Genomic DNA, 25,682 nt, shown 5'->3' on the forward strand with positions numbered 1-25,682 from the left:
CATCCCTTGTACTTCTCAATCCCTTTTCTTTACCATCCTGGACCACAAAAATTTGGCGCGCTCAAATTTGTCAATTATTGTGTTCTAGCCTACTCCTCCTCCACTCCTCAATTTCATCATCGTTGTCGGAATTGGCGAATTGAGAATTTTTCAGCCTGTTCCATTGTCAAAGTTTGATCATGGAAAATTCTATATGCGGGATAGCTACGTAACATCTCCGTGTTTGGTCGGTCGAGATCCTCTTTCCTAAAGGCGGCAGTGTGCTTGATCGACGCGAGCAGAGACTATAGGCTTGCTTCTGGTGGCAAAACCCAATGGTACAGTGAAATCCAAGATACTTTTTTTTATAAAAATATATTTTTTTATTAATTTCTTTTTTAAAAAAAAAAGGCTTGTTGTGAAGAAATAAAACGTTTCAAAATAAAAGCATAATTTTCTAAATCAAGATTTCAAATAAGTTTTAGAAATATAAAATTTCTTTAAAAAAGAATTATCTTCTGCAGAGATTTAAGAGGAGGAAGTAAAAAGATTTGAAGATAATCTTTTAGTTTTTAAAAATACATGATTGAAATCTTTTTAAATTTGTTAATTATTCTTTGGGGAATCTCAACAAATAAAATCTGTTTTAAATAAAACATTTTGTTGAATTAAGAAATAAATTTTTCTTTCAAAAATCTCTTTAATTTTGAATTAAATAAAATTTTTGTTTTTTTATTATGTTTACAACTTAGGATGTTGGCATAGTGGTAAGATGATTGATTTTTAATGTATAAGACTTATGTTCGAATCTTTGAATCTTTCATTTTTGTCATTTGTTTGTACTAAATAATTATTTTAAATAAAAGATTTCGTTAAGAGTTTTTTTTAAACAAAATTCAGAAATACAAAATTTGTATTCTAAAAGGGATCGTAGCTTATATTTTAAAGTGTTGGCACATTGGTGTGATGTTTGAGTGTCAACACTCATGTTGCAAGTTCAAGTCTTAATGTTCCCTAAAATTAAAATTATTTTTTTGCTAAATAATTATTTCAAAAACTCCAATGACGGGAATTGGAAACTTCCAGTATTCTCGAGGTGCTTAATTTTCCTAATGGCCTTCGTGCCACTCATACCTATTAATTCATATCTTATTACAAAATGTGAATTAATACAGTATGAGACATTTAAAATAAAATAAAAACATTTTTCTTTGGACCAAATAAAATAATGGGATAATTTTTTACAAAATGTAGTACTGTTTTCGAATGAGTGTCGTACGGTGCTAACACCTTCCCTACGCTCAGTCGACTCCCGAACCAACAATCTATTTTCGCAGACCTTGTTTTTATTTTTAGGTAACCAATCACACCTCTTAGATGATTGGTGGTGACTTTAAACTCTTATCTCGAAAGAGATCCTTCAGGGGATGACGTCGGTCACTCCAAGTCGCGATGACGTTGCGACATACCATATTTTCTCTTGATCCTCATCGTTAGGATTTATTTGGCAACTCCAAAATCTTTCATGTCAAATTCTTTAGATAATTCAGCCTTTATCTTCAAAATTTTCTTTTCGTTTGGTCTTACTATCAACATGTCATCAACATATAGCAATAAAATAATGAATGAGTGACCCTGAGTTCTTATGTAACAACAATAATCTGTCTGACACCTCTAAAATCCACTACTGCACATAAAACCGTCAAACTTCTTATACCATTATTTGGGTGCCTGTTTGAATTACCATACATGTTTTTCTGAAGTTTGCATGTCATTTTCTATTGCCACTGTACTATAAATCCTTATGGATGCACCATGTAATTTCTTCCTCCAAATCACCATGAAGAAAAGCCATTTGTACATCCATTTGTTTCAGGAACAAATCTTCTTCTGCCATTATTGATAGAACAGTCCTAATGATAGTTAGTTTAACTACGGGAGAGAAAATCTCATTAAAGTCAATACATTTCTTTTGTTGAAAGCCTTTGACTATAAGCCTTGTCTTGTACCTTTTACTACCGTCGGGCTCCTATTTGATTCTATGTACCCATTTATTCTGCAAAACATTCTTACCTCTTAGTAACTCAGCAAGTTTCCATGTCTGATTAATTATTAGAGAATTCATTTCATCTTTCATGGCTAACTCCCACTTAATAGAGTCTTCTAGCTGAACCGCCTCTTCATAACATTCAGGTTCACCTCTGTCAGTTAGTAAAATGTAACTCAATGTAGGGGAATACCGATGTGGTGGTCTGATCGTTCTGTTAGATCTTATAACTATTGTTGGTGGTGTTCTCTGAACCTCATCAATTTCCACAACTCGTTCCTCAGATTATCTTGTACCTCTACTTAATATTTATAGGGTAGAGTGCAAGTGCATACTGTCACAAGTAATAATATGGAAATATTTCAAGTTCGTCTCCATAGGGATTAGTTCTCTTTTAAAATAAAATTGCAAACTGCTTGAATGAGCAATCGAGTTTGGGATAAAAGTTGGTGAAATTGTTGGAGCACGATTTAAAAATACACGAAAAATTAGAATTTGAAAAGCAAACCCCTACTACTATTTAGTTCTAAAAAGATGAGTTACATCTACCAAATGTGCCCGCATTTACGCTCAATTTATGCAAACTGGTTCAACTCTTATCCATACCGCTTTTGGTTTGTTTAGAAGCTTAGACTAGTATTTACATATGCCTACGAAACACTAGAATTCTAAATAAAGCAAACTCCAACTTACGTTTAACAGGTAAGAGAGCATATGTCTAGTATCTTGTTTTAGTTCTTATTTCTAAGTAACTTCCCATTTTACCTTGATGAAATCTGTTTGACTCTAACATTTTTAGAATTAAATTCAAGATAGTGTGATTTAACAAGTGGCCAACGAGAAAATCAACTGAATAAATTAAATCAATCAAGATAAGCAAAATGAGCGTAAATACGTCACGCTCACTCATAGATGTAATTTAAAACAAGATTAACTAAATCATTTGTAGGAGAGTTGAAAAAGTAATTTATCTACTCATATAAATAAATGAAATGAAACTACAAGAGAAATTAACAAAAGAATGCATTTTCATTAAAATTGGAAAGGAAGTAAAAAATTAGAACAAATCGAATTGCATTAAAATAAACAAAAAATAATTACAAAAATAGTTAAAGAATGAAACAAAAATTCAACACTGAAAGAGAAAACAAGAAGTTGATAAAAACGTGGAGAATGAAGTGTGTAAAAGTGATCCATGGAAGCTCAATTTATAGGCTTGGAAGATAACAAATTGTTGATGAATCCATGGGGAGTTGGTAACCACTTTGGTTGTAGAGATTTTAGGATGGGAGACCAAATCTTGGACTTTTTACTTGGCTAAAGTTGTTATGCACGGTTTGATAATCTGGACAAAGAATGTGGCTGATGCATTCCTAAAGTAGAATGGAAATTCTTGGAGTGTGATGTGGCTGACATATATTCTGATCTCCAATCTTCAATTTTCTCTAAAAAATAAACATATTTACACCAATTACTTTCCTTCCCTTGCAACTAAATGCTCAATTCTTTAATCACAAAATATGCACATTTTTGCTAATTTATATGCATGAACATATACTTTCCATCATAAATAATCCTCAAATAATCATGATAACCTATACTTTTTCGCCTTTCAACAAAGCTTATCAGATTCCAACACCCGTTCATCAGATCCTCATTTCTTCAGGAGTAATTGTATTTTAATCTTCAATCTCTATTGTTTTGATCTCAACCTCGGGAGTACTTATATACTGAGTCTTCTCTGTGCTTCCATCTGATTCTATATTTCCTAAATCAACTTTATTTTTGTCTTTGTATAAGACTTCCTCATTGAAGATCACGTTCTTGCTTCTGATAATCTTCTTGTCTTGGTCATCCCAAAATATATAACCTATCTCAGCCCCACCATACCCAAAAAAGAAACATATCTTGGATTTGGCTTCCAATTTACTCTTGTCTGTAGCATCAATGTGAAGGTAATATATACTACCAAAAACCTTTAGATGGGAAAGGTTTATCTGTTTACCAGTCCAGTCTTCTTCAGACAATTTGAAGTCTAGTGATGTGGTTGGGCTCCTATTGATTAGATAGGTCGCACAATTGATTGCCTCTGCCCAAAACATCTTAGGCAATTCTACATGTATTCTCATGCTACTATCATACTCATTCAGTGTTCTGTTCATTCTCTTCGCCACATCGTTCTGCTGTGGTGTCCTTGAAAGAGTATTTACCATCACAATTCCACTGTCTATATTTCTTGAATTCCCTACTGACGTACTCACCACCATTATCTAACCTCAAGTTTTTGATGTTCAGGCCGGTCTCATTCTCTACCATAGTCTTCCATGTTTTGAAAACAGAAAACACATCAAACTTATGTTTGGTAAAATTAAGTCCATACCTTCCTACTTGAGTCGTCTATGAAAGTTACATAGTATCTGGAACCTACAATCTAAGAAACTTTAGAAGGCCCCTACACATCGGTGTGAACCGACTCCAATTTTGTAGACTTTGGCGTTGACAAACTGATAGGACTCTGCTTCTCACATATGCATCCTTCACATAACTTGTGTTCTATTGCCTTAAGTCCTTCTAACTTTCCTGCAGAGTGAAGAATTTTCATACCTTTTTCACTCCTATGTCTCAGCCTACTGTGTCATGATTGGGTCTGACTCGAATGATCTACAACAACTATCATATATTTGTCTTTGCTGTTGACAAACAAATTTCCTAACTTTATTCCACGAGCGATCACCATGGAACCCTTTGTAACTTTCCAATTCCTTGACCGAAGGATATTTCACATCCTTCATTATCCAGCTACCCCACGAAAATTAGGTTATTTATCATATTATGAACGTGACGTACCTTGCGAATCTTCCAGACTAAACCGTTCGCAATTTTTAAATAAAAGTCACCAATCCCAATGATGTCCAAAGACTCTCCATCAGCAAGATACACCCTTCCATGATATTCTGCAACATAATTCTCAAGAATATCACGTTGTCCTGTAGTGTGAAAAGACGCACCTGAATCCACCACCTATGTGTTATGAGGGCCTTCAACTGCAAGAACTAAAACATTATGTATTTCTTTAGCAACAAAATTTGCACCAGCTTCTTTCCCCTCAACGTTCTTTGAGGCTTTGCAGTTCCTCCTCAGATGTCCTGTTTTACCACAATTCCAACATTTTAGTTTGTTGTTTCTAGATTTACTTCTGTTGTTTCTTGACTTTCCACATTTTCCATGGTCTCTGTTATTATATTTTCCTCTATCTACAATCAAACTTGTACCATAAGTAAACGCAATATCATAATCCTTTATGTGAATCTCCTTTCCTAGAGTTGCACCTCTGAAATCTTCGAATTTCAATTTCTCTTTTCCACGAGAATTTGAAATAGCTGCCTTCATAGGCTCCCAACTGTCAGGTAAGAATCTTAACAACAAGATAACATTTAATTCATTCGTAAATGTTAAAATCAACAGCAACCATTTTGTTAACCAATGCATCAAACTCATTTATATGGGCAACTACAGATGTATCTTCATCCATCTTCAAATTAAAAAAATTAGTTGCGAGATACACCTTATTATTTACCGAGGGCTTCTCATATATGTTGGACAGTGTAGTCATCAGTCTCATTGTGGTAGTATCCTTAGCTACGCTGCTCTGTACATTATTTTGTTAATGTTAGGCGAATTTTACCCAACACCTTCCTGTCCAACTTTTTCCATTTGGCTTCTTCCATGTCAGGCGGCTTCTTGTCTAATGGCAATTCCAATTCCTTAGAATGTAGATAATCTACTATCTGATCCTTCCAGTACGAAAAATCAATTCCATAAAAAACAACTAATTTATCTTCTCTAGTCATCGTTCTTCAACCTTGGGCTCTGATACCAATTGTTATGAAAAATGCAGCCAACTAATAATTATCTCAATCACAAATACAGACAACATTTGTTAGCTAATCTCATATCAGTAACTAGTTCCAATTAATGCAGAATTCATTCAAATTGGAACTTAAAACTTAAAAGATTATATAAATTAATCAAAACTTCTAAGTAACAAGAATAAAAAAAAATTAAGTTAGGGACAAGAAAATTAACTGTCGAATTTATACTGTCTCACCCAATGTGGACTACGTCCAATTCTCTGTTACTGTTGCAGGTTCTACTTAAATGTTAGGAAGAATCTCCCAAGATTTTACAAGTGCTTTACAATGATTTCTCTTAGTTTTCCCTAATCTACACGACTTTCAAACTCTCGAACGGATACACAAGTAGTTAGCTCTCAAACTCTCTCTTCTTGGAGAATTTCTCACGACTCTCTATTTGTGCACACCAATCAAATGACCAATATATCTCTATTTATAATAGATAGTATGACAAAACTAAAAGGGAAAGGAAAAATAAAACACCCAAACTAAATAGGACAATGAAAAATTCAAAAAGATCTTTTCATTATAGGAAAAAGATTTTCTCTTTGGTTTGACTCCATTATCCTAACACTGTTTTCCTGTCCACAGAACTATGTAAATAGATCGAAGTTGTTTGGTATACAGTAATCACTATCCATACAGATGCTTTCTGTTGCGCCCCTACTTAATAGCTCGAGGGTAAGTTCAAGTGTACACTGTCACAAGTAATAATATGAAAATACTCCAAGTTCTTCTCCACATGGACTAGTTTTCTTTTAAAAATGAATTTGTAAACCGCTTGAATCAGCAATCGAGTTTAAGATAAAAATTGTTGAATTTATTGGAAAACACAATTTGAAAACACAAGGAAAATAGATTTAAAAAGCAAACCTTCTACTAAGATTTAGTTCTAAAAAGATGCATTGCACCTACCAAATGTGTCTGTAATTATGCTCAATTTATGCAAACTGGTTCAACTCCTATTTCGTACAACTTTTGGTTTATTTAGAAGCTTAGGTTAGTGTTTACATATGTCTATGAAATTCTATAATTCTAAATAAATCAAACTTCAACTTACGTTTAACGGGTAAGAGAGCCTATTTCTAGGATCTTGTTTTAGTTCTTATTTCTAACTAAATTCCCGTTTTACCTTGATGAAATCTGTTTGACTCTAACCTTTTTAGAATAAAATTCAAACTAACGTGATTTAAACAAGTGGCCAGCACGAAAATCAACTCGAATAATTATATAAATTAAGATAGGCAAAAGGAGCGTAAAACGTCGTGCTCACTGATAGATGTAATTATTAATGATAAGAACTAAAACATTTGTTTAGGATTGAAGAAATAATTTAGCTACTTATGGAAGTAAAAGAAAGGAAATAACAAGTATATGATATGCATTTGACATAGTACTGAGTATCTGTGCAATATGTATGTGATATATATCTAAATACTATTGATATGAATGTGTGATATACTACTGATATGAGTATATGATATTCTACTGATATAAGTGAAAATTTTAGCTATATTTGAAAATTTAAAAGACATGTGACATATTTTGAAATACATAAAAAAATTTTGCTACCTACGGTAATTTCTCATAAAAAATCCCATATAATTGAAAATAATATGAAATATCAAACTCACTATTATCATGTTAGCCTTCCATTAGTGACTAATGAAAGTTTGACTCTAAAGAGCGTTTAGAACTATTTTCTGAAAGTTGAAGACCAAACTATCAATTCTGCCAAATTACAAAATGCAACACTCAAAATTCGGAAGCAACAAAATCAGACAACAATTTATAGAATTAGGTTGATGAAAAGAAATAGAAAGCATAAAAATGTAGCAAAATCTATCACTTGAGAATGAGATTAATGAATACGATGGATTTGAACAAGATGAAGACGTTTTTGTGGTAGAACAATGCACCTAGATGAAAATCAAACGGGGCTGAATCACGGTGACGACAACTGCGACAGTAAGATGAGACACGATTTAGAGATGGAAACTATAAGGGACGTTTTTCTAAAAATGTCGAGAAAAGAACACAGTCTCATGCTTCTACAAAAACGTGAGATATATTTAGCAGACAATTTTGGTACATTGCTTCAACTTATTCATAATCCCGACGTTTTTATAGAAAGGTCGGAAAGAATCCAACATATTCCAACGTTTTTTACAAAACCTCGGGAAATGTAGAATATTGGCCAACATTTTATAAAAACGTCGGGAAAACATAAATTCTCCCAACATTTTTATATAAACTTCGGGAAAAGTGATCTTATCTCAACGTTTTATATAAAAGTAGGGTAAAGTTATCTTTTCCCAATGTTTCTATAAAAATGTCAGGAAAAGAGCAACTTCTTCTCACATTTCTATAAAAACGTCGGGAATATTTAGTGGGCAATTTGGTATGTTTCAATTTATCAACCCATGTTTTCGAAGAAACTTCGAAGTAAATCTACGACGTTTTGTAAAAAAAATCTACAAATATAGATTTTGTTTCGACATTCTTTTAGAAACGTCAGCAAAGCTTATAATTTCGCGACGATTATATTTCCGTCGGAGAAAATAATTTCTCTCGTCAATTTTTTCAATGTCAGGAAAATTTTTATAAAAAAAACACAATAAATTCTTATAGTGATTTAATAACTCCGCATTTAAATAATAAATCTATTTTCTATTTCTCTTTCTCCCTTTTCAGTTGGATCTCACATCAACTCGCATGTCCTTTCTCTTATATCTCTTCCCCACGGAAAAATTGCACAAATAAGTGTTTTCTCGCGACCAATTTTGTTTTTTAATAACCCTTTTCAAAACACAAGTTTTGTCAAATTTGATGAAATTACGTATTTACCCCTATTCTACCTCTCTCCTCTTTCCTCACTTTTCTCTCTCTTGCCCGTCTTAAGTTCTCTTTCTTCCCTCCCTTATCCCTCTTTCTTCTTTCACGAATTATTTCTACAATTTCCCATTTATCTTTAGATTTTTTTTTCAATTTAATTACTAACAATTTGTAGATAAAAAATTTGTAAACAGAAAGATAATCAAAGACTTCGTTGGATCCTGTATTATTTAGAAAATCCTTTCTTTTCGGTGGATCCATTATTATTTCGAAAATCTTGGGCCATTTTAATTTGTTTTCCAAATTCCTTTCTTTTCGGCGAGAGAGATTTGATCGTCTTTTATCACCAATTTCCATAGTCGGAATCCCCTTCTTCTTGGGCCTTTTAACGATTTTGTCGGTGGTCAATTCTTTTCTAAAGTGGTCGATTCTCGCTCTAGCTCTCTCTCGTTGAAATTCTCCCTCTCCTGCTGAAATTCTTGATCTCGCTCTCCCTCTCTTGCTTTCATCGAAACTCCCTCTCTCCCTCCTCGTTTTAGAAATTGGAAAAAAGATTTTCGAAATAATACTGGATCACCGAAAAAAAAAAACTAAAGACAAATGAGTCTTCGTTGTTTTTTTTATGAAATCTGGGAAAAGACTGCAAAAATAATCGTGAGGGGAGGAGAGAGAATGGAGAGAGAAGGGAGAGAAGAAAGAGTGCATAAGAGAGGGAGAGGGAGGAGAGAGAAAAGTGAGAAATGAGATAAAAGATGAAAAGTTGAAGGAGGATAAATACATAATTTCACCAAAAATTGACATCATCACGTGTTTAAAAAATTTGTGTTTTGAAAGGATGATTAAAAAACAAAATTGGCCCGTGGAAAATGCTTATTTATGCGATTTTCCCCTCCCCACGATATGGCTGCACATCCCTCACCATTTTCTCCTTTTGTTATTTATTATTTATTTTATTTTTAAAATTTTAGTGAATTCTACCGTTGGTCCTTTTTTTTAATTTATTTTATTGCCCTTCATTACTCTATTCAATCTTTTTTCTCATTTTCAATTGACTTCACAATATTAATTGATTTGATTTCACTCCTCTGGTACTCACCATTATACAGATTGAAAATTTCTAAATTATATGTACTTTATGTGTTGATATAAAAAAAAACCTTAAATACTATTTTGTTCACTGTAATTTCAATTTCTTAATTTTCCTATAAAAATGATCATCGTAGTTTCTTAATTTTATTTTTAATCTCATCGTTTGTATCACAATTTCAACACAACACTCCATTAAATAAAATAATTTTATATTTGTTTATGCAAAGAATTGCACAATTGTCAAACTTTGGTCAAATTCTAACACCATCCTAGCTCCAACTTGGAACACAATCGGATCACCTGTACAAAATGGCAAAATTTCCGACGCTCAAGTCAGTAAGCAAGCAGCTCAGACTCTGTATTAAGTTCGAGGAGAAATTCGATACCTGATAATGAAATGAGGTCGTCTATTTATTGGTTTAGGCTCCGAGAGGTGGTTACCTGGTTGGAGTTAAGGTTAAACCTGTCAGGTTGAAACCGTTGCCGAAGAAACTTCGTGTTTACCATTGTCACTGACTCATACATTCCCCTAAAGAGGTACAGGGGAGTCTCCCATCTTTCTCATGCAGACTCAATGTCTCCCACTGAAACTAGTACCTTATCCTTGACCACCATTAGCACAGCTTCGAAGAACTTTTTTTTTATTGTCTACAACTATCGATGCTGTTCATATGCTTTCTTTTGTTGTTTGGCTACAACAACATCACTTGATTGAAGAAGCCATTAGCTCCAGATCTGCGGGCTCCTCTTTTCTCAAGAATGAAAAAAAAAGATCCTGTTCTTTGAGAAGCAACTGCATTCTCATCTTCCAAACATAGTTTAATCAGAAAAACGATGACGAATCACTGTCCTCCATGTGGCGGCACTCTGGTTTCCTTCCCTCAAACAATATTAATTAAAGAGGATCGAAAACAAAGTTGTAATTTTGTTTTAATCAATACTCCCGCAACACATACTCGTTTTAAACGAGCTTAGTTAGTTGTAGCTGCCAGCTGGCTACCCCATTATTGATTTCTATGAGAGAAAAAAAAATAAAGAATTGAAAAGAGATTTGATTTAACTATATATATAGTAATAATACAAATCCAACAAATTGTATCCTCCGGCCGCCATGGATTATTCCGAGTCTGAGAGTCGCCCTCTGGAGATGTTCTTCCTCCCGTACCTGTCGCCGGGCCACATGATCCCGCTCTCCGAAATGGCACGCCTCTTCGCCGCACGTGGCGAGCACGTGACCGTGATCACCACCCCCTCCAACGCCTCTCTTCTGGAGAAGTTCGTGGCGAAGGACGCCGCCGCCGGCCGCCGCATCGCCGTCCACACCGTCCCTTTCCCCTCCGAGAAAGTGGGCCTTCCCGCCGGCCTCGAGAACTTCTTCTCCGTCACCGACCTCGAGACCGCGACCAAGCTGTACCGGGGGATGACTCTGATGCAGGCCCAGATCGAGGAGTTCGTAATTAATCGCTGCGTCGTCGCCGACATGTTCTACCCGTGGACCACCGCCCTCGCCGCCCGTATCGACGTCCCGCGGCTCGTGTTTCAGGCCACGTGTGTTTTTGCGGTGGCGATGAAGGACGCGGTGAGGCGCGAGGACTCGCCGCATCGCCGAGTTTTATCGGACTACGAGCGATTTGTGATCCCGAATCTGCCGCATCCGATTTCCTTGACGCGCTCTCAGCTCCCCGATTACGCGCGTACGCCCAACGGATACACGCAGCTGATGGAGCAATGGAGGGACGCGGAACTGAACAGCTTTGGAGTTTTGGTGAATAACTATGCTGAGCATTACAAGAGAATCATGGGGCATACCGTTTGGCATATTGGCCCCGCCGCGCTCATCCACCGCAACGCCGACGACAAGGTCGAGAGAGGCCACAAGACGGTGGTCGGACAGGCCGAGTGCTTGAGTTGGCTCGATTCCAAGCAACCCAACTCCGTCCTCTATATTTGCTTTGGTAGCGCTTGTAGGTTCCCCGATGACCAGCTGTTCGAGTTCCCCTGCGGGCTCGAAGCGGCCGGCCACCGGTTCATGTGGGTGGTGTTTGGGGAGGAGGACGAGGACGAGAACGAGAACCCAAAATGGCTCCCCGAAACCCCTCGGAGAGGATGAGGGAGGGAGATAAGGGTATGATTGTGAGTGGGTGGGCGCCACAGGTGTTGATATTGGACATCCTGCGGTCGGAGGGTTCATGACGCACTGCGGGTGGAACTCGGTGCTGGAGGGGATCTGTGCGGGAACTCCGATGATTACGTGGCCGCTGTATGCGGAGCATTTTTATAACGAGAAGCTGATAACGCAGGTGCATAAGATTGGGGTGGAAGTGGGGTGGAGGATTGGAACTTTGGGTTGACGCCGGGAAGAAAATGGTGGGGAGAGAGAGTATAGAGACGGCGGTGAGGAAGTTGATGGGCGACGGAGAGGAGGCAGTGGAGACGAGGAGGCATGTGCGGGAGCTCGGAGCAGCGGCGAAGGCGGCGGTGGAGGAGACTGGTTCGTCTCACAACAATTTGACATTGTTAATTGAAGAGTTGAAGAAGATGAGAAGTGAGAAAAAAAAATGCATGGGAGAAATGAAGAGAGAAAATAGGAACGTCTAAATTACACCAATTCTAAGAATGAGTTCTGAAAAGAGAGATTAATGAAAACGAATGTGGGAATCTATAATTTTAAATAAATTGCGTTCCCTGTGAGTGGGGTGGCATCTTTCATTTTTTGTGCACCTATTATGGTAATTAGTGATTCTCCTGCGCGTTTGCAGAGTTTTTATTTTTTATTTTTATTATTAATCACGACAGCAAGAAGGAAAATACTTTACTCCTTCCTAATAACTTCATTAAATATTTAATAATTAAGGATGAGAAACGAAAAAAATAAAAGTGTTTTAGATTATCAATCAAAATAAAAAATTATTCAATAGATCAATCCTTACATCTCCTACTATTGGTGGGGTGATCGCTAATTTTGGTAGATTAGAGGAAAGATGAAATGAAAGTACAGTTTCTCTAGAGGAATTTGAAGAACAAAAATGAGTAAGTGGTGAAAATACGAAAATACTATCCACTTTGAACCAAGGTATAAAATATCGTTGGATACACGCTAAACATATCCCCAGTAGAGGACAACCGATGGCCAAAGGCCTGACATGTCATCTTGCATCGACCTTTTTCTTTTTCCTTTTTAATTGGATCCTTATAGTCCATTTAAAAAAAAATGTCAAAGACAACAAGTTAGGTAATTGTTAAGATATCCCTAAATAATTAAATTTACCCAATACATCAAAACGAGAGGTCCTATATATTGAATAATAATTAGATACTTATTCTCTTAATATTTTTTTCAATGCGGATAACTCAAGATAACAACAATCTCACAAATCAGAGATAATTTAAACTTTTTTAATTAGTTAAGATACATATGTCCTACTTAAAAAAAATACATTACTCAGATAATATATTTTAGAGACAAAATAGTGAAAAGGGTAATGTAGCAAGAAAAAGGGCATTTTTGACCCGATCAAATTCACACGTTCATAAGGGCATTTTGGCCAAAACCCCATTTTTCCGACTTCTTCATGCTTCACCCTTTTGGCTGCTCTACCAAAATTTTCCTTTCCCAAATCTGCTTCTGTGCCGCGGTTGCCGCCGGCGTCTTCATTCCCTGGAGAGTCCCGCCGGAATCTGCATCCCCCGAATTTATCCGCTGGAGTTTACTGTACGTGGAGTTTCTTCTCTTCTTCCTCCCTTTCGCGCATTTAATTTCTCTAATTCCATGCTCCTTATTGAGCTTCTGATACTTTTAATTTCAAGGTTTAATCTCTTCAATGCTCCAAATTTTGGTCATATGTTATCCTTTTTCCCACTGCTTTTGCAATTTGCCCCCATTGAAAAATGACTTCCGCCTGTAATTGAAAAAGGAAAAAAGAAAAAATAAGCAATCGTGTTTTAGGGTTTCTCCTTCATATCTGCCGCCGCTTGGGTTGGAATAACATTTCAATGATTTGGTGTAATGTGGTAGAAGAGAGTAGGAATTTGTAACTAATTTGTAAATAGATTCAACCATCAAAATTTAGTAACTAATTTTTTTTTTCCTTTTTTATCTTTGAATAAAATGAATGGCAAATGCTTTCCAAAAATTTTGTATCCAAGTTAACGCTGTCTGTTGATTCTACAGGTTCTTTCTGTTACTTTGGAATGGTTCTTCTTAATATCTTAATAGTTATAAACACTGAATATTTCTTGATGTAGCAATTAGCATCATTGTTGTTCTAACTAGTTTTTTTTTTTTTTTATGTTTTATTTTCAGATTTATTCAAAATCATCAACTTGAATTCAAATTTATCTTGTTTAGAAAATTTTGGCAGCCATTGTCCTAGCTGGGTTATCAGAATTGAGCTATTTGAACACCATATGTAACTATTTATAGGGAGAACTCTGGTAAAGATGATCGCGTTAGCACCGGGTCGATTATTTCTGTTTGCTGGTGAATCGTTTTCCTTTCAGAAGTTACCGCAAGTTTGTCGTTCGACTTTGTTTCACAGTGGTGTGTTTTCTCTTAACAAGGCTGAGTTGAACCATGGACCACTTACTCTTGCAACCCTTGGGTTCAAAAGTGAGTTTCAAAAGACAGGAAAGAGCAAAGTGAATAAAGTGACTGAGTTAGATTCTCCCCGAGATATCTCCAAAAGTAGAGTAAAGACAGTACGAAACAACGAAAAAAAGGCGGTTGGAGCGAGAAACTTGGTAGAAACAGAGATGGCTCCATTTGCTGCCAAGTCATTTTCTGAGCTTGGTCTCCCAGCCTTGTTGATAGAGAGGTTAGAGAGTGAAGGCTTCACAGTTCCTACTGACATTCAGTCCGCATCGGTTCCCACAATTTTGAAGAAAAACGATGTTGTCATTCAATCTTACACGGGTTCTGGAAAAACTTTGGCATATGTTCTTCCCATCCTTTCAGAAATAGGCCCGTTTAAGAATACAGCTTCCAATAACAATGACGAATTTGAAAAGAAAAAGGAGATAGAGGCAGTTATAGTAGCTCCATCAAGGGAACTTGGAATGCAAATTGTGAGAGAGGTTGAGAAGATATTAGGACCTGCACACCGGAAACTAGTTCAGCAGCTTGTCGGAGGTGCAAATCGGTCGAGACAGGAGGAAGCTTTAAAGAAAAACAAACCCGCCATTGTTGTTGGGACGCCAGGGAGGATTGCAGAGATTAGTGCAGCTGGGAGGCTTCACACACATGGTTGTAGTTACTTGATCTTAGACGAGGTGGACGAGCTACTTTCGTTTAATTTTCGAGAGGACATGCATCGTATATTGGAACATGTTGGAAGAAGATCGGGTGCCGATCCACAAGGATCCAAAAACGCTCCAGCAAGAAGGGCTGAGCGGCAATTAGTCATGGTGTCTGCAACAGTGCCATTCTCAGTAGTAAGAGCAGCTAAAAACTGGGGGTGTGACCCTCTTCTTGTTAAGGCCAACAAGGTTACCCCCCTTGAATCTGTTCCTCCCTCGGGACCGATTAATCTGAGAGGACCTTCTTCTGGATCGACTTCGAATTCAACTCTGCAGAGTCAGACTGCTATTGATACTCTACCTCCCTCTTTAAAACACTACTATTGTGTATCAAGGTTGCAGCATAAGGTCGATACGTTGAGACGATGCGTTCATGCACTCGATGCTAAATATGTAATGGTTTTCATGAACCATACAAAGCAACTAAGGGACGTCGTCTTCAAGTTAAAGGCTCGCGGGATGACCGCAGCGGAGCTACACGGGGATTTGGGCAAACTTGCTAGATCAACTACTTTGAAAAGTTTCAAGAATGGGGAACTAAGAATTTTAGTGACCAACGAATTATCAGCTAGGGGCTTGGACGTTGCTGAATGTGATCTTGTGGTGAATCTGGATTTGCCCACGGATTCGATTCACTATGCACATCGAGCTGGTCGGACTGGTCGGCTTGGTAGGATGGGTACTGTGGTGAGTATCTGTGAAGAGCCAGAAGTGTTTGTGGTGAAAAAGCTGCAGAAGCAACTTGGTGTGCCCATTTCTGCCTGTGAATTTACCGAGGGAAAGCTTGTCGTCGATGACGGAGAGAAGATCTAGAATCACAAGGACGACCAAGACCGAAACCGAAACCTTTTTCAAATTTGAGTTTGATATGGCTTTTGAAGTGATAAAGAAACACTTCTAACCGATCAGAAGTACTTTTTTATTGCTTTTATGTTGTTTGGTTACATAATTGGAAAAGTACTTCCTTCGAAAGTTTTGTATCTCAAACCGTAGTTGAATAATATTCGTGTATACACCCTTCAAATTTGGCTCTGGCAACCATTGTGAACTCGTTTCTCAATTCTCATGCATTTTTGTACTACAGATAAAGATAATTTTAAATAGGGTAAAATAGAGTTTGAAAGTAGATTTCTACTTGGTTCCTATGATTGAAAAAGTGAGTTCATGAATTTTGAAAAATAGTTCTCAAAGGTCCCTAAAATTAAACTTCTGTTAGTCACGTAAATATAATGCTGATGTGGCATGATGAGTGGTATATTTATTCTTTCTTTTTTCTCATTTTTCTCTCTACTTTCTCTCTCTTCCTCTTCTTTCCCCCTCCTTCTCCGGACCACCCCAAAAGAACGCTACATATCCAATCCAAACTGTTCTGAGATTGAAATTAACCTTTGTTTCAAAACAAAAATACCAGAACGGAAAAGGAGTTTATTTTTTTACAATTTCATTGATCCAACAAAGCAGAGTGGACAAAAAAATGAATTAAAAGGAAAAGTAAGAATGGAGAATGGATAAACCTTGTTCATTATGGGGTGAGAAGAGAATAATGAATCGATCTGGGTTGGTTTTTGTGGGCAATCCCTCTTGCAGAAGAGATTTTTTAATGAAAAAATTGTTGCTAACAATTTCTCAATCTAGAACTTGCATCAAACTGGAATATGCTTCAGAGAGAGAAATACAAAAGAGATTTTGAATCGATCTGGTAAGAGCATGAAGTTTGGCGAAGTGGACTAGATGTAGCGTTCTGTTGGGGTGGTCCGGAGAAGAAGGGGCAAGAGAGAGCGTTTCGTTGGGATACTCCCAAGGAGGGTTAAAGAGAGAAAAATCAGAAAATAATTCTAATATAATTTTAAATGATATAAATGAAATAAAATATACCAACTCATCGTGCCATGTCAACATTCCGTTTAGTATGACTAATAGAAGTTTAACTCCAACGACCGTTTAGAACTATTTTTCAAAGGTTATAGGATCAAATAAAAACTTACCTTCACTAAAAAAAAGTGTATTTTTCCCTTTTAAATAATGCATTTTCAAATTTTCGTTATATTTTACCATAAATAGATGTATAAGCTCATTAACTAGTGGCTGAGGCATCTCGAGATCACATGGTGAAAATATTATGGTATTTGAAAGTTACCAATTAACCCAAACACTTAAATTGTATTCAAATTGAATCCATTTATATAGATATGATAGTAAACACATAGTAAACACATGTTGACGCGTCGATTAACATTTCTATATATTCATAAATACGACTTCTATATGTCAGGTAAATTGACATTTCTATCATGCTACAAAAAAAATCGGCAAAATATGAAAAATATTAACAAAATTGTCACTAATATATACTAATATTAATATTAATCATTTTTAACTTATTTAGAAATAGAGAAATATTTATTTGTCAATTTAAATATATTTTTACAATTTTTTAATTTTTCAAATTTTGATAGAAATATCTATTAACATCGACATTTTATCGATATTTTCATAAAGTTGAGATATTGACATTTCCATCGACATTGATATTTAAAACCTTGTTTATAGACACCTTTAAGTACAAGGTGCAACAATCGATAATTCGATATTAAATGGAAAAGAAACGACATTATAAGGATTCAAATACATGATTTCCTGCCCTGATACCATGTTAAATCATCAATCAACCCAAGAGCTGAAGCTATGAGTTAATTGACAAATTTAATCTTTTATAGATAACCTAGTACCAGAGTATCCATCTTGAGCAGCTCGGCCCGAATAAAAATCCCTTTACCAGCCAGTTGGGTAGTACTAGCGCCCTTCCTTCAGCTGCCCCGCCTAATCTATTAATTTTTCTTTTTTATCAAATGGATATTTTAGCAGGATGCCAGCCAAGAAATCCATCCAACTCTCTGCCATCAGCTATGAGCTTGCTTACTACATGCACAAAATCACAACCGCTCATAGAAGTGAGGCTGCTAAAGAAGAGTTTCATAATGCATGGATATGGGGAGGGAACAGAAACAATATTTATATTGTACCTCCCTTTTCCTTCGATGAATCACGAACAAATGGCTTGGCTCGTGATCCGATCGAAAGCCTAACGATGCAATTACTTTATCAAGAATATCATCATATGCAATTGCAAACTAATTTTATTATAAAATGAAATATAATGAAATATATTATGTACATTATACATGATAATAGACTAGTATATTTAAAAGGACAAAACTCTACTCTTTGATTTGATCATCAATCAAAACTTGCTTTTAGCAAGTTAAAGTCTTGCCATGTGTGACCGAACTCTATTTTCTTCCCTTCTCTTTCTTTCTAGCCAAGCGTGAGGACAGCACTTATACCTTTATCCCCGCTGAAATGGCTAAGTCGATGAATTTTTCGATATGTAAGAGCTTTGCTTTCAATGTATCACAAATCAAATGTCATCTCACAATTGAGCTTTTCAATGGGGTATCGTCGTAATCTGCAAGAATGTCAAGAAGTTAGACTATTAGTAGCGATCTTAACGAGAAAAATGCACTCAACTTCTTGAAAACGAGAAATTTTAAAGAGACCAGCAAATTATGTTTGATTAAAAATACATGCTAAAAACAAAGACAGGAAAAACATTGTCTTATTGTTTTAAAAGAGGCTTGGTTCTCTGATCAATGTTACTGATAGAGATAGGTTAGAAAAAAGTAATCTTTAAGGCAACAAGGCCGGTAGTCCCCTGGGATGATGTAGTGGCAAGAACCTTGAGTCTCGTAGTATCACCTACCATGAGGTCGTGGTTTTAAGTTTTAAACCCTGCTAGTTACAACGTTCCTCAACCCAGGCAACGAGTTTCAGTTATAGGGATTCACAACGTAAGTCACACGACATCGATTCCGAACCAAAAAAAAGAAGAAAAAAAAGGCAACAAGGCTGGTAGGTATTGTCTCACTGAAATTTGGATGGGTGAAAGTTGGATTGAGAATTCCATAAGCATGCTGAGTAGTTTAAGAAGCAAATAAAGACTCGTTTAATCAAATGAATAAATTCTCCCCATGAACACGGCCCATTACATGATTTCATGGCAGAGTAACATCCTATTTTCAACCTCAGTAACAAAATTTTGTAGGGGAAGAACTGCAATGAAAAAAAAGGTGGAGGAGAAGGTGGGAGGGAGAGAGGAGGGAGTGAAATTGGATCAGCCTAAATCAGGAAAAGAAAGTAATATAATAACACAACCTTAGAAAGAGAACTCTTTCTTGAAGCATGGGAAATATTTGGCTGAACAAAATTTTCATCTCTATAAATGCCATTGTGTTAAGGGACCTAACAAAGGTTTATTATATAAGTGGACTACTCCTCTCATTGCTAATTGGTTTTCACATGGAATCCCATGAATGTTATCAAAAGCTAAAAGCTCAAACGAGCATCCGGTCCACAAATGGGCCAAGATCGATGAGTTAAAAGAGTCACAATCTTGAGGGAGCATGTTAAGAATCTCATTGAAAAGAAAAGGGATCTAACAAAGGTTTATAATATAAGTGTGTCACTCCTCTTATTGTCAATTGATTTTGAACTGGACCCGATGAATACTAATACATTGAAATTCTATGGTTTCTCCAAATGATCTAGCAAATATGCCACAATAGCATTGGACCAAAACACTTCAGCTCTCCTTCTGAAGGATGTCCAGTGACATCTAATATCTACCAACTATTGCATCATTGTGAAGAAATAAACAATGTGCCAAAGTGTTGTGGAATCTCAGTGGAGAAAAAGAATCACCTGAAGAAGCAGGGAGATTATATTTCTGCTTTAGAAATGCAGAAGCTTCCGTATCTTTTTTGTGGCATAAGACTCGTACCAATGCCTGGGAATCGCTAAATTTAAAATTGCCATTATTACTACATGGATCCAATTCCGTTGGATTTTGCCCACTTGTGCCCATCAGCAATTGGACAATGGTTTCAGTCTGCAGAAAAATGAAACAATTTGAAAACGTGACCTGCAGGAATTACTGTATCATAAGGATGAGATAAAACAAACCGGAAGGGAATATAAGCCCAATATTTCTTCAGCGAATTTTGCTTCCTTCTCAACTAGAGTACGGGGAAGACCTTCTCCATCAGCCACAAAAAAGTCCTGGAATTGACAGATGGAAGAGCAATATTATCGGAAACTTGTGTCACAGACCACAAGTTCAAACAAAAAATTTTCCCCCTTATTATAACAGAGCTGTGGCTTTATTTTTTACTGGAACCTTGTGTCATAAACCACATCCCTAAAAGTAATTTTAATCGAATGCACATACCTTCAATATACCAAGATCTTCCCGGACGAGAACAATATCTGCATCAGAAAATGCACGTGAAGGACCTCCATTAAGCATCACCCATATGAAAGCTTCCTGAAAAACAATATATTTCAGAAGCAAGGAGGGAAAGGTAGTAGATAGAACTAGAATTTTTAAATAAGCGTACCATTGATGCTCGACAGATGCTTAATACCACAAGGTCCCTAAGAGTATCATCGATCTTGCCACATACATTGTTGAGGACCTATAATAGAAACCTTAGATCAGTACAACCCGTGAATGGAAATTAAGGAAAAATATATTATACACACGCAAGCACATACAAGACATTCCAGACAAAATTGGCCACATTGAGTCAAAGATCTTACAGTATCAAGATGCACAAGAATGCCTTCTAATCGAGCCACCTCAACATTACCACGATACAAATAAGAGAGGAATTCATCTTTGAGATCCCAAAAAATGACTCTTATGCCTGGAGTGTAGAATTTCAACATCAGAGATGAAAGTTATAAAAAGTTTGAACTTTGATATAAGCATTCTACAAACATTTTGCAATACTCCCAAAATCTTATTTTTTCTAATTGGGATACTTTTATCAATCCTCTGTAATTTGTTTTCGATGTTTTCTTTATTTATTCCTTTTGTTTCACTATTTCGGGAGTCTGTATCCTTTGAACATTTTATTGTTCATTTTTATTCCATCAAACGAAAAGTTCGTATCTGGTTAAAAAACCAAACATTTTGCAATCCAGTTTAAAAACAAACAAAAAATAGTTGTAAAAGAACTTCATCCTGATCCAGAGTTAGAAATTTTCGCAGATAAACTTGTTGAGATTTCAGATTTATCTTAGTTGCATTAAATTTCAGTTTTGTGTTTTTCAAGTTTCTTACTTTATCGTCAGATTTAATTTTTCAGTTTTAAGTCTTTTAAGTTTCCACTTCAAACAACTGATCGCTAGACCTGACCAATATAAATCAGCATTTGGAACTCACCAGTAAAGTCACAGAACTTGCTGATAACCTTTGCGGCAAAACTCTTAATGTTGTTGAAAGTGGTGGCAAACAATTCATTAGCTTCTTCACTACAGTTACCAATACCACCATTTGCAGTTGTGTAAACCTTTTGGGCTGAATGCATTATATAGATATTAGCATCGAGTAAACATTAAAAGACATTTTGGGTTAAATGAAATTAAATCAGGCAATATGTTGGAAAATTACCAAGGTCAATAACTTTGAAAACAATCGTTCTAAATTTGTTATGGGCATAACACATAAGATCACCAATTCGAGAAAGAAATTGTAAAGAATAATATCAGGAAATTAACAAATTCCTCATTAATATAAGAGAAAAGATGTAGCATTTTGTTGTATATCTGCTGCATAGAAGATTGTTTATAATCCTTTATAGGAATTTTATACTATAAGCAAGTCAAACATAATAGATGACAATGAAATTAAGAAAATATGATTAAGATATTTAATACAGCTTGACATAAATTTTCTTACTGATATTTAATACAGCTTGACATAAATTTTCTTACTAAAACTACTCACATCCGTGAAATACCTTAAAAAGGTAGTAAAATGAGACTAAGTATAGACCCATTAGTTGGGTCCACTACCCTGTTCTTTGTCACAAGTGTCTAGATGATGTGAAAAGTTTTCAATCTTTCCTCATATCTAGAGTCATTTGCAAAGGAACTTAGGTTTCGACATAACTAGTCTACATATCTAGAAGGCACTAGATTTTGTGGATTAAGATTGTATTATAAAATTTTGATCTAGAAGATATCTTGGTCAAAGTGTCTCTACGTGAATTATAACATCAAGTAAGTGTTGCCTGTAAATCTGGTGATAAATTATAACTTTGTAGTCACTTTCTTTGAAGACTTGTTCATCGCACGGGTGCCAACAGTTTTTCTCTGGTGCAGGTTTTTTATGTAAGAAAATTATGGTGATCTATATCTCTTCAACTCTTTACTCTTTACTTAGTTTGCCACTTTAAATTAATTAGTAGTAAAGAAAATTGACTTAAAACAAAACAGAATAATTAAAATGTTTAATATCCACTGTGAAATAATAAACTAAGTTTTCATCCCTCCCTAGGTAGATCCCAGCTACATCTTCAATTATATATCCTATAAATGATTAAATTTATCCAACCCCATCAGCTTAAGCTTTTGGATTCATTGGTGATTTAACATGTTTAATATCTTATTCGAGGCCTCACACTTTCTCCTCAAATTTCTCAATATATATTACAAACTAGCACATCAATTAAAGCAAAATAGTAATGGATAGGAACCTAGCTAAAGAAGTGATCATAAAGTATTAGAATTCCTCAAGCATACACATAACAGACACAAGAAAAGAATGAGGTGACAGTTAAAAATTTTGAAATACGCTATGGAGGACTTGTGGTATAATAGAACTTTACTTCAATAACAAAAATACTGAAGTCACCTTATTCAATCCTTTTCTGCATATGGCTATTCACCATATTGTCATTATGCAAAATGAAAACACACAAGACAGCCCACTAGTGTCAGTCTTTTTTGTTTTTTGTTTTGTTTTTTTTTAAAAAAATTTTTGGCAGAAGTAATCAATAATGTTGTTATGCATGTTGAATGCTAATATCAAGTAAAATACACATTCATGTACCCCGTTTATGTTTAGCAGATCCTCCAAGAAGTGTCCAAGATTTTATAATTCCATCCTCCAGTATTCCAATTTGTTTTTGAATATACTGCATGAAGAGAAAAGAGATGTAGCACATAATTAAACTACCAATTGGCAATGCCATTAAGAATGCATGTTAACTATGGTGGCTCAAACGATTTGAGGGAACCGGCCTTCCCTCTGATCTTGTAGGGTCATTGAGTCATTGACAGACCATACATGTTAAAGACCCACGCTCAAGATAAGTATTGCACATAACTTTTCTTTTTTTTTAACAAGAAACAAACTTTTCATTGATAATATGAAAAGGAAGAAAAAACTTCAAGGATACATGCTCCTAAAGGAAGTGAAAAAAGAAAAAGAAAAACAATCAAAACATAGAAACCAAGAACCCATGAGATAGATGAGATCTTAAAGCCAATAATAGATGCTGAAAAACTGTTATCAATAAAGCTTGTCAAATCAAAAACTTTAGACATGCATACGCTTATATAGGAAAAATTATCACAAAAAATCAACAATCATGTAAATTAAAGCATTACTTACACCAAGAGAATTCAATTTTACACAAAGCTTAGATATTGTCAAGCCATTCAATTTGCTGCTCACATTCTCGTCAAAATGACATTCAGGTAACTTTTTCCTTCCTATTGCAACTGTCTCCATAAAACGAGTCAACAGAGGTACTGGTGAATATAAACAATTCTTCTCAACTGCAATGGAAAGATAATATGATCAAATCTCCAATAAACTCACCATTTAGAGAATTTAGGTCAATAAATTTCTAGTGGTATATATAACATACATATATAATATATTCAAATCACCCATAGACTGACCTTTTGAATCATCATTATTATGAACGTAGATATTAAAACCCAGTACTTCTGTGTCACTAAAGATGTTTACTACTTAGTATTAGCATTGGCACCCACTGACATTTCAATTTACCCAAATCGTTATTAATCAGCATGAGATTTGAAAACTCCAGTTTTATCTTTGACCCACCCAGTCTAAAAATATCATCATTTTCCCTGACCTTATCCTCCTTAGCTACCTCTCCCCTCTCTTTGCCCTTGTTGAACAAGACGACCAGATCTTCCTTCAAGGAAAAATGATGTTGTGCAACTTCTTCCTTGAAGGAAGGGGATTATGAATTTTTAAGAACATTCAACTTCTTCCTCGAAGTCTAACTTTCCAAGGTTTGATACTCTAAGCAAGTACGAACGTAGCAATACCCAAGGCCATTGGTCTATGGCCCCTAACTGATGGTGTTTGAAATTTTAAGAACATTTTAATGATAGAAGGATAGTGAAATGGGCATTAGATAAAATTGAAGGTCCCTTATCACTAATAATCGAGATTCAAGACATTGGAATTTGAGAGTTCTGATCTGATTTCAGGTTGACAATCTTACCTCTGATACTTCAATGTCCGTTCAAAATAATAAGAAGTCGTTTAGAAGTTCAAATGTTCTAAGGTTGTCTCTACCCCTTCGAAGTGCTTTTAACCATATCAGAAGCACTTTTAAATTATTAAAAAGCAATTACCACCTAAACTATTTATATGTGGCCATAATTTTAAAATTCTTTAAAAAGAAAGTAAAAAAGCACATAAAATTGCTTTCTTTTTTAAGAATGCAATTGGTAGGTACTTTATCAAACGTTATAGGTTTAAATACTTGATAACTAGTCCTAGAAACAATTTCTTTCATTTTTTGGTTTTCCATCATTGAAAAGATTAGGAAGAAATTGGATAGATGGAATAGATTCAATTATTTAGAGATGGCTTTCGATATTCCTATTTATTATTTGTCAATTCTTTGCATGCCATTCAAAGTGGTTGGACAAGTTGAAAGGAGTATGAGAAATTTTTTTTGGGAAGGCAGTGATGCTGGAAATCTTAAACATTTAGTTAGATGGAACATTTTCTCTAAATCTCTTGATGGAGGTGGCTGGGAAATTGGAGGTTTAAAGGTGAGAAACCAGGTGTTACTTGCAAAAGGGGTTGGCGATTTTGTAAATTGGCGTCGGGTGATTTCAAGCATACATGGCCTGAACTTTTTGGATGGCACAAAGTTGGTAAAAAGAATGCTAATTTGAGATGTGCATGGGTCAACATTCCTAAACAGTGGAAGAATGTGGAAGATTTTGATAGGCCCCCGATCATTAAACAATATGTAAGAAGAAAGGGCAAGAAGGTAAAAGAATTAGATCCTGGTGGGCCCGAGTTAGTTAGGGGGTAATTTGGTCCTTAAAGGGATATAGGGTGGTTATATGAGCTGCTGTATTGGGAGGGGGGGATTATCTTTGTGGCTGAGTTGTTCCCTGTGAGGAATTGTAGGAGAGGTTAGGGAGCTCTCGAATTCTCCCTCAACTTGTAAATTCCCCTCTCATACATAAATAATAGAGCAGACTCTATCAGATTTATCTATATTCAAGCTTGGCAATGGTAAATGGATTTTCTTTAGGCATAACCTTTGGTAGGTTACTTCCCCTCTTAAATTTACTTTTCAACATTTGTATCGAGTGACTTCTTTACCAAATGGTTC

General features: G+C 35.7%; 3 protein-coding genes across 12 annotated transcripts in view; 2 read left to right on the forward strand and 1 right to left on the reverse strand.

The window, feature by feature from the left end:
• Positions 1-10,975: 10,975 nt before the first annotated feature.
• On the forward strand, positions 10,976-12,550 carry LOC148208735 (UDP-glucosyl transferase 73CC6-like). Its single transcript, XM_088118976.1, is given in 4 exon segments — positions 10,976-11,956; positions 11,959-12,025; positions 12,028-12,188; positions 12,190-12,550. Coding segments are annotated over 4 exon segments (1,482 nt in total). The 3' UTR covers positions 12,463-12,550.
• An 861-nt stretch (positions 12,551-13,411) lies between these two features.
• On the forward strand, positions 13,412-16,197 carry EMB1586 (P-loop containing nucleoside triphosphate hydrolases superfamily protein). Of its 3 annotated transcripts, none has more exons than XM_022297090.2 (2): positions 13,412-13,576; positions 14,168-16,197. In XM_022297090.2, exon 2 carries the CDS (start codon positions 14,305-14,307, stop codon positions 15,970-15,972), a length of 1,668 nt encoding a protein of 555 aa, XP_022152782.1. In that variant the 5' UTR covers positions 13,412-13,576; positions 14,168-14,304; the 3' UTR covers positions 15,973-16,197. The 3 variants fall into 3 exon arrangements, with proteins under 3 accessions (XP_022152782.1, XP_022152783.1, XP_022152784.1); XM_022297091.2 differs by having other exon boundaries at positions 14,226-16,197; XM_022297092.2 differs by having other exon boundaries at positions 14,288-16,197.
• A 2,079-nt stretch (positions 16,198-18,276) lies between these two features.
• Positions 18,277-25,682, reverse strand: part of LOC111020389 (DNA topoisomerase 4 subunit B (DUF810)) — a 36,172-nt gene continuing 28,766 nt past the window's right edge. For 7 of the 8 annotated variants that reach the window (XM_022297047.2, XM_022297045.2, XM_022297048.2 and 4 more), the window contains 9 exons: positions 23,678-23,844; positions 23,114-23,198; positions 21,443-21,577; positions 20,815-20,921; positions 20,613-20,690; positions 20,444-20,539; positions 20,179-20,274; positions 19,918-20,104; positions 18,277-18,625 (listed from right to left, as the gene is read on the reverse strand). In XM_022297047.2, the coding sequence (XP_022152739.1) occupies positions 18,585-18,625; positions 19,918-20,104; positions 20,179-20,274; positions 20,444-20,539; positions 20,613-20,690; positions 20,815-20,921; positions 21,443-21,577; positions 23,114-23,198; positions 23,678-23,844 (992 nt within the window). In that variant the 3' untranslated portion in view covers positions 18,277-18,584. The remainder of the gene's footprint in view (positions 18,626-19,917; positions 20,105-20,178; positions 20,275-20,443; positions 20,540-20,612; positions 20,691-20,814; positions 20,922-21,442; positions 21,578-23,113; positions 23,199-23,677; positions 23,845-25,682) is intronic. The other variant, XM_022297046.2, reaches the window with a different exon arrangement.

Source organism: Momordica charantia (genome assembly GCF_013281855.1).
Source record: "Momordica charantia cultivar OHB3-1 chromosome 10 unlocalized genomic scaffold, Mcharantia_2.0 BLBB01000010.1, whole genome shotgun sequence".
Taxonomy (NCBI): Eukaryota; Viridiplantae; Streptophyta; class Magnoliopsida; order Cucurbitales; family Cucurbitaceae; genus Momordica; species Momordica charantia.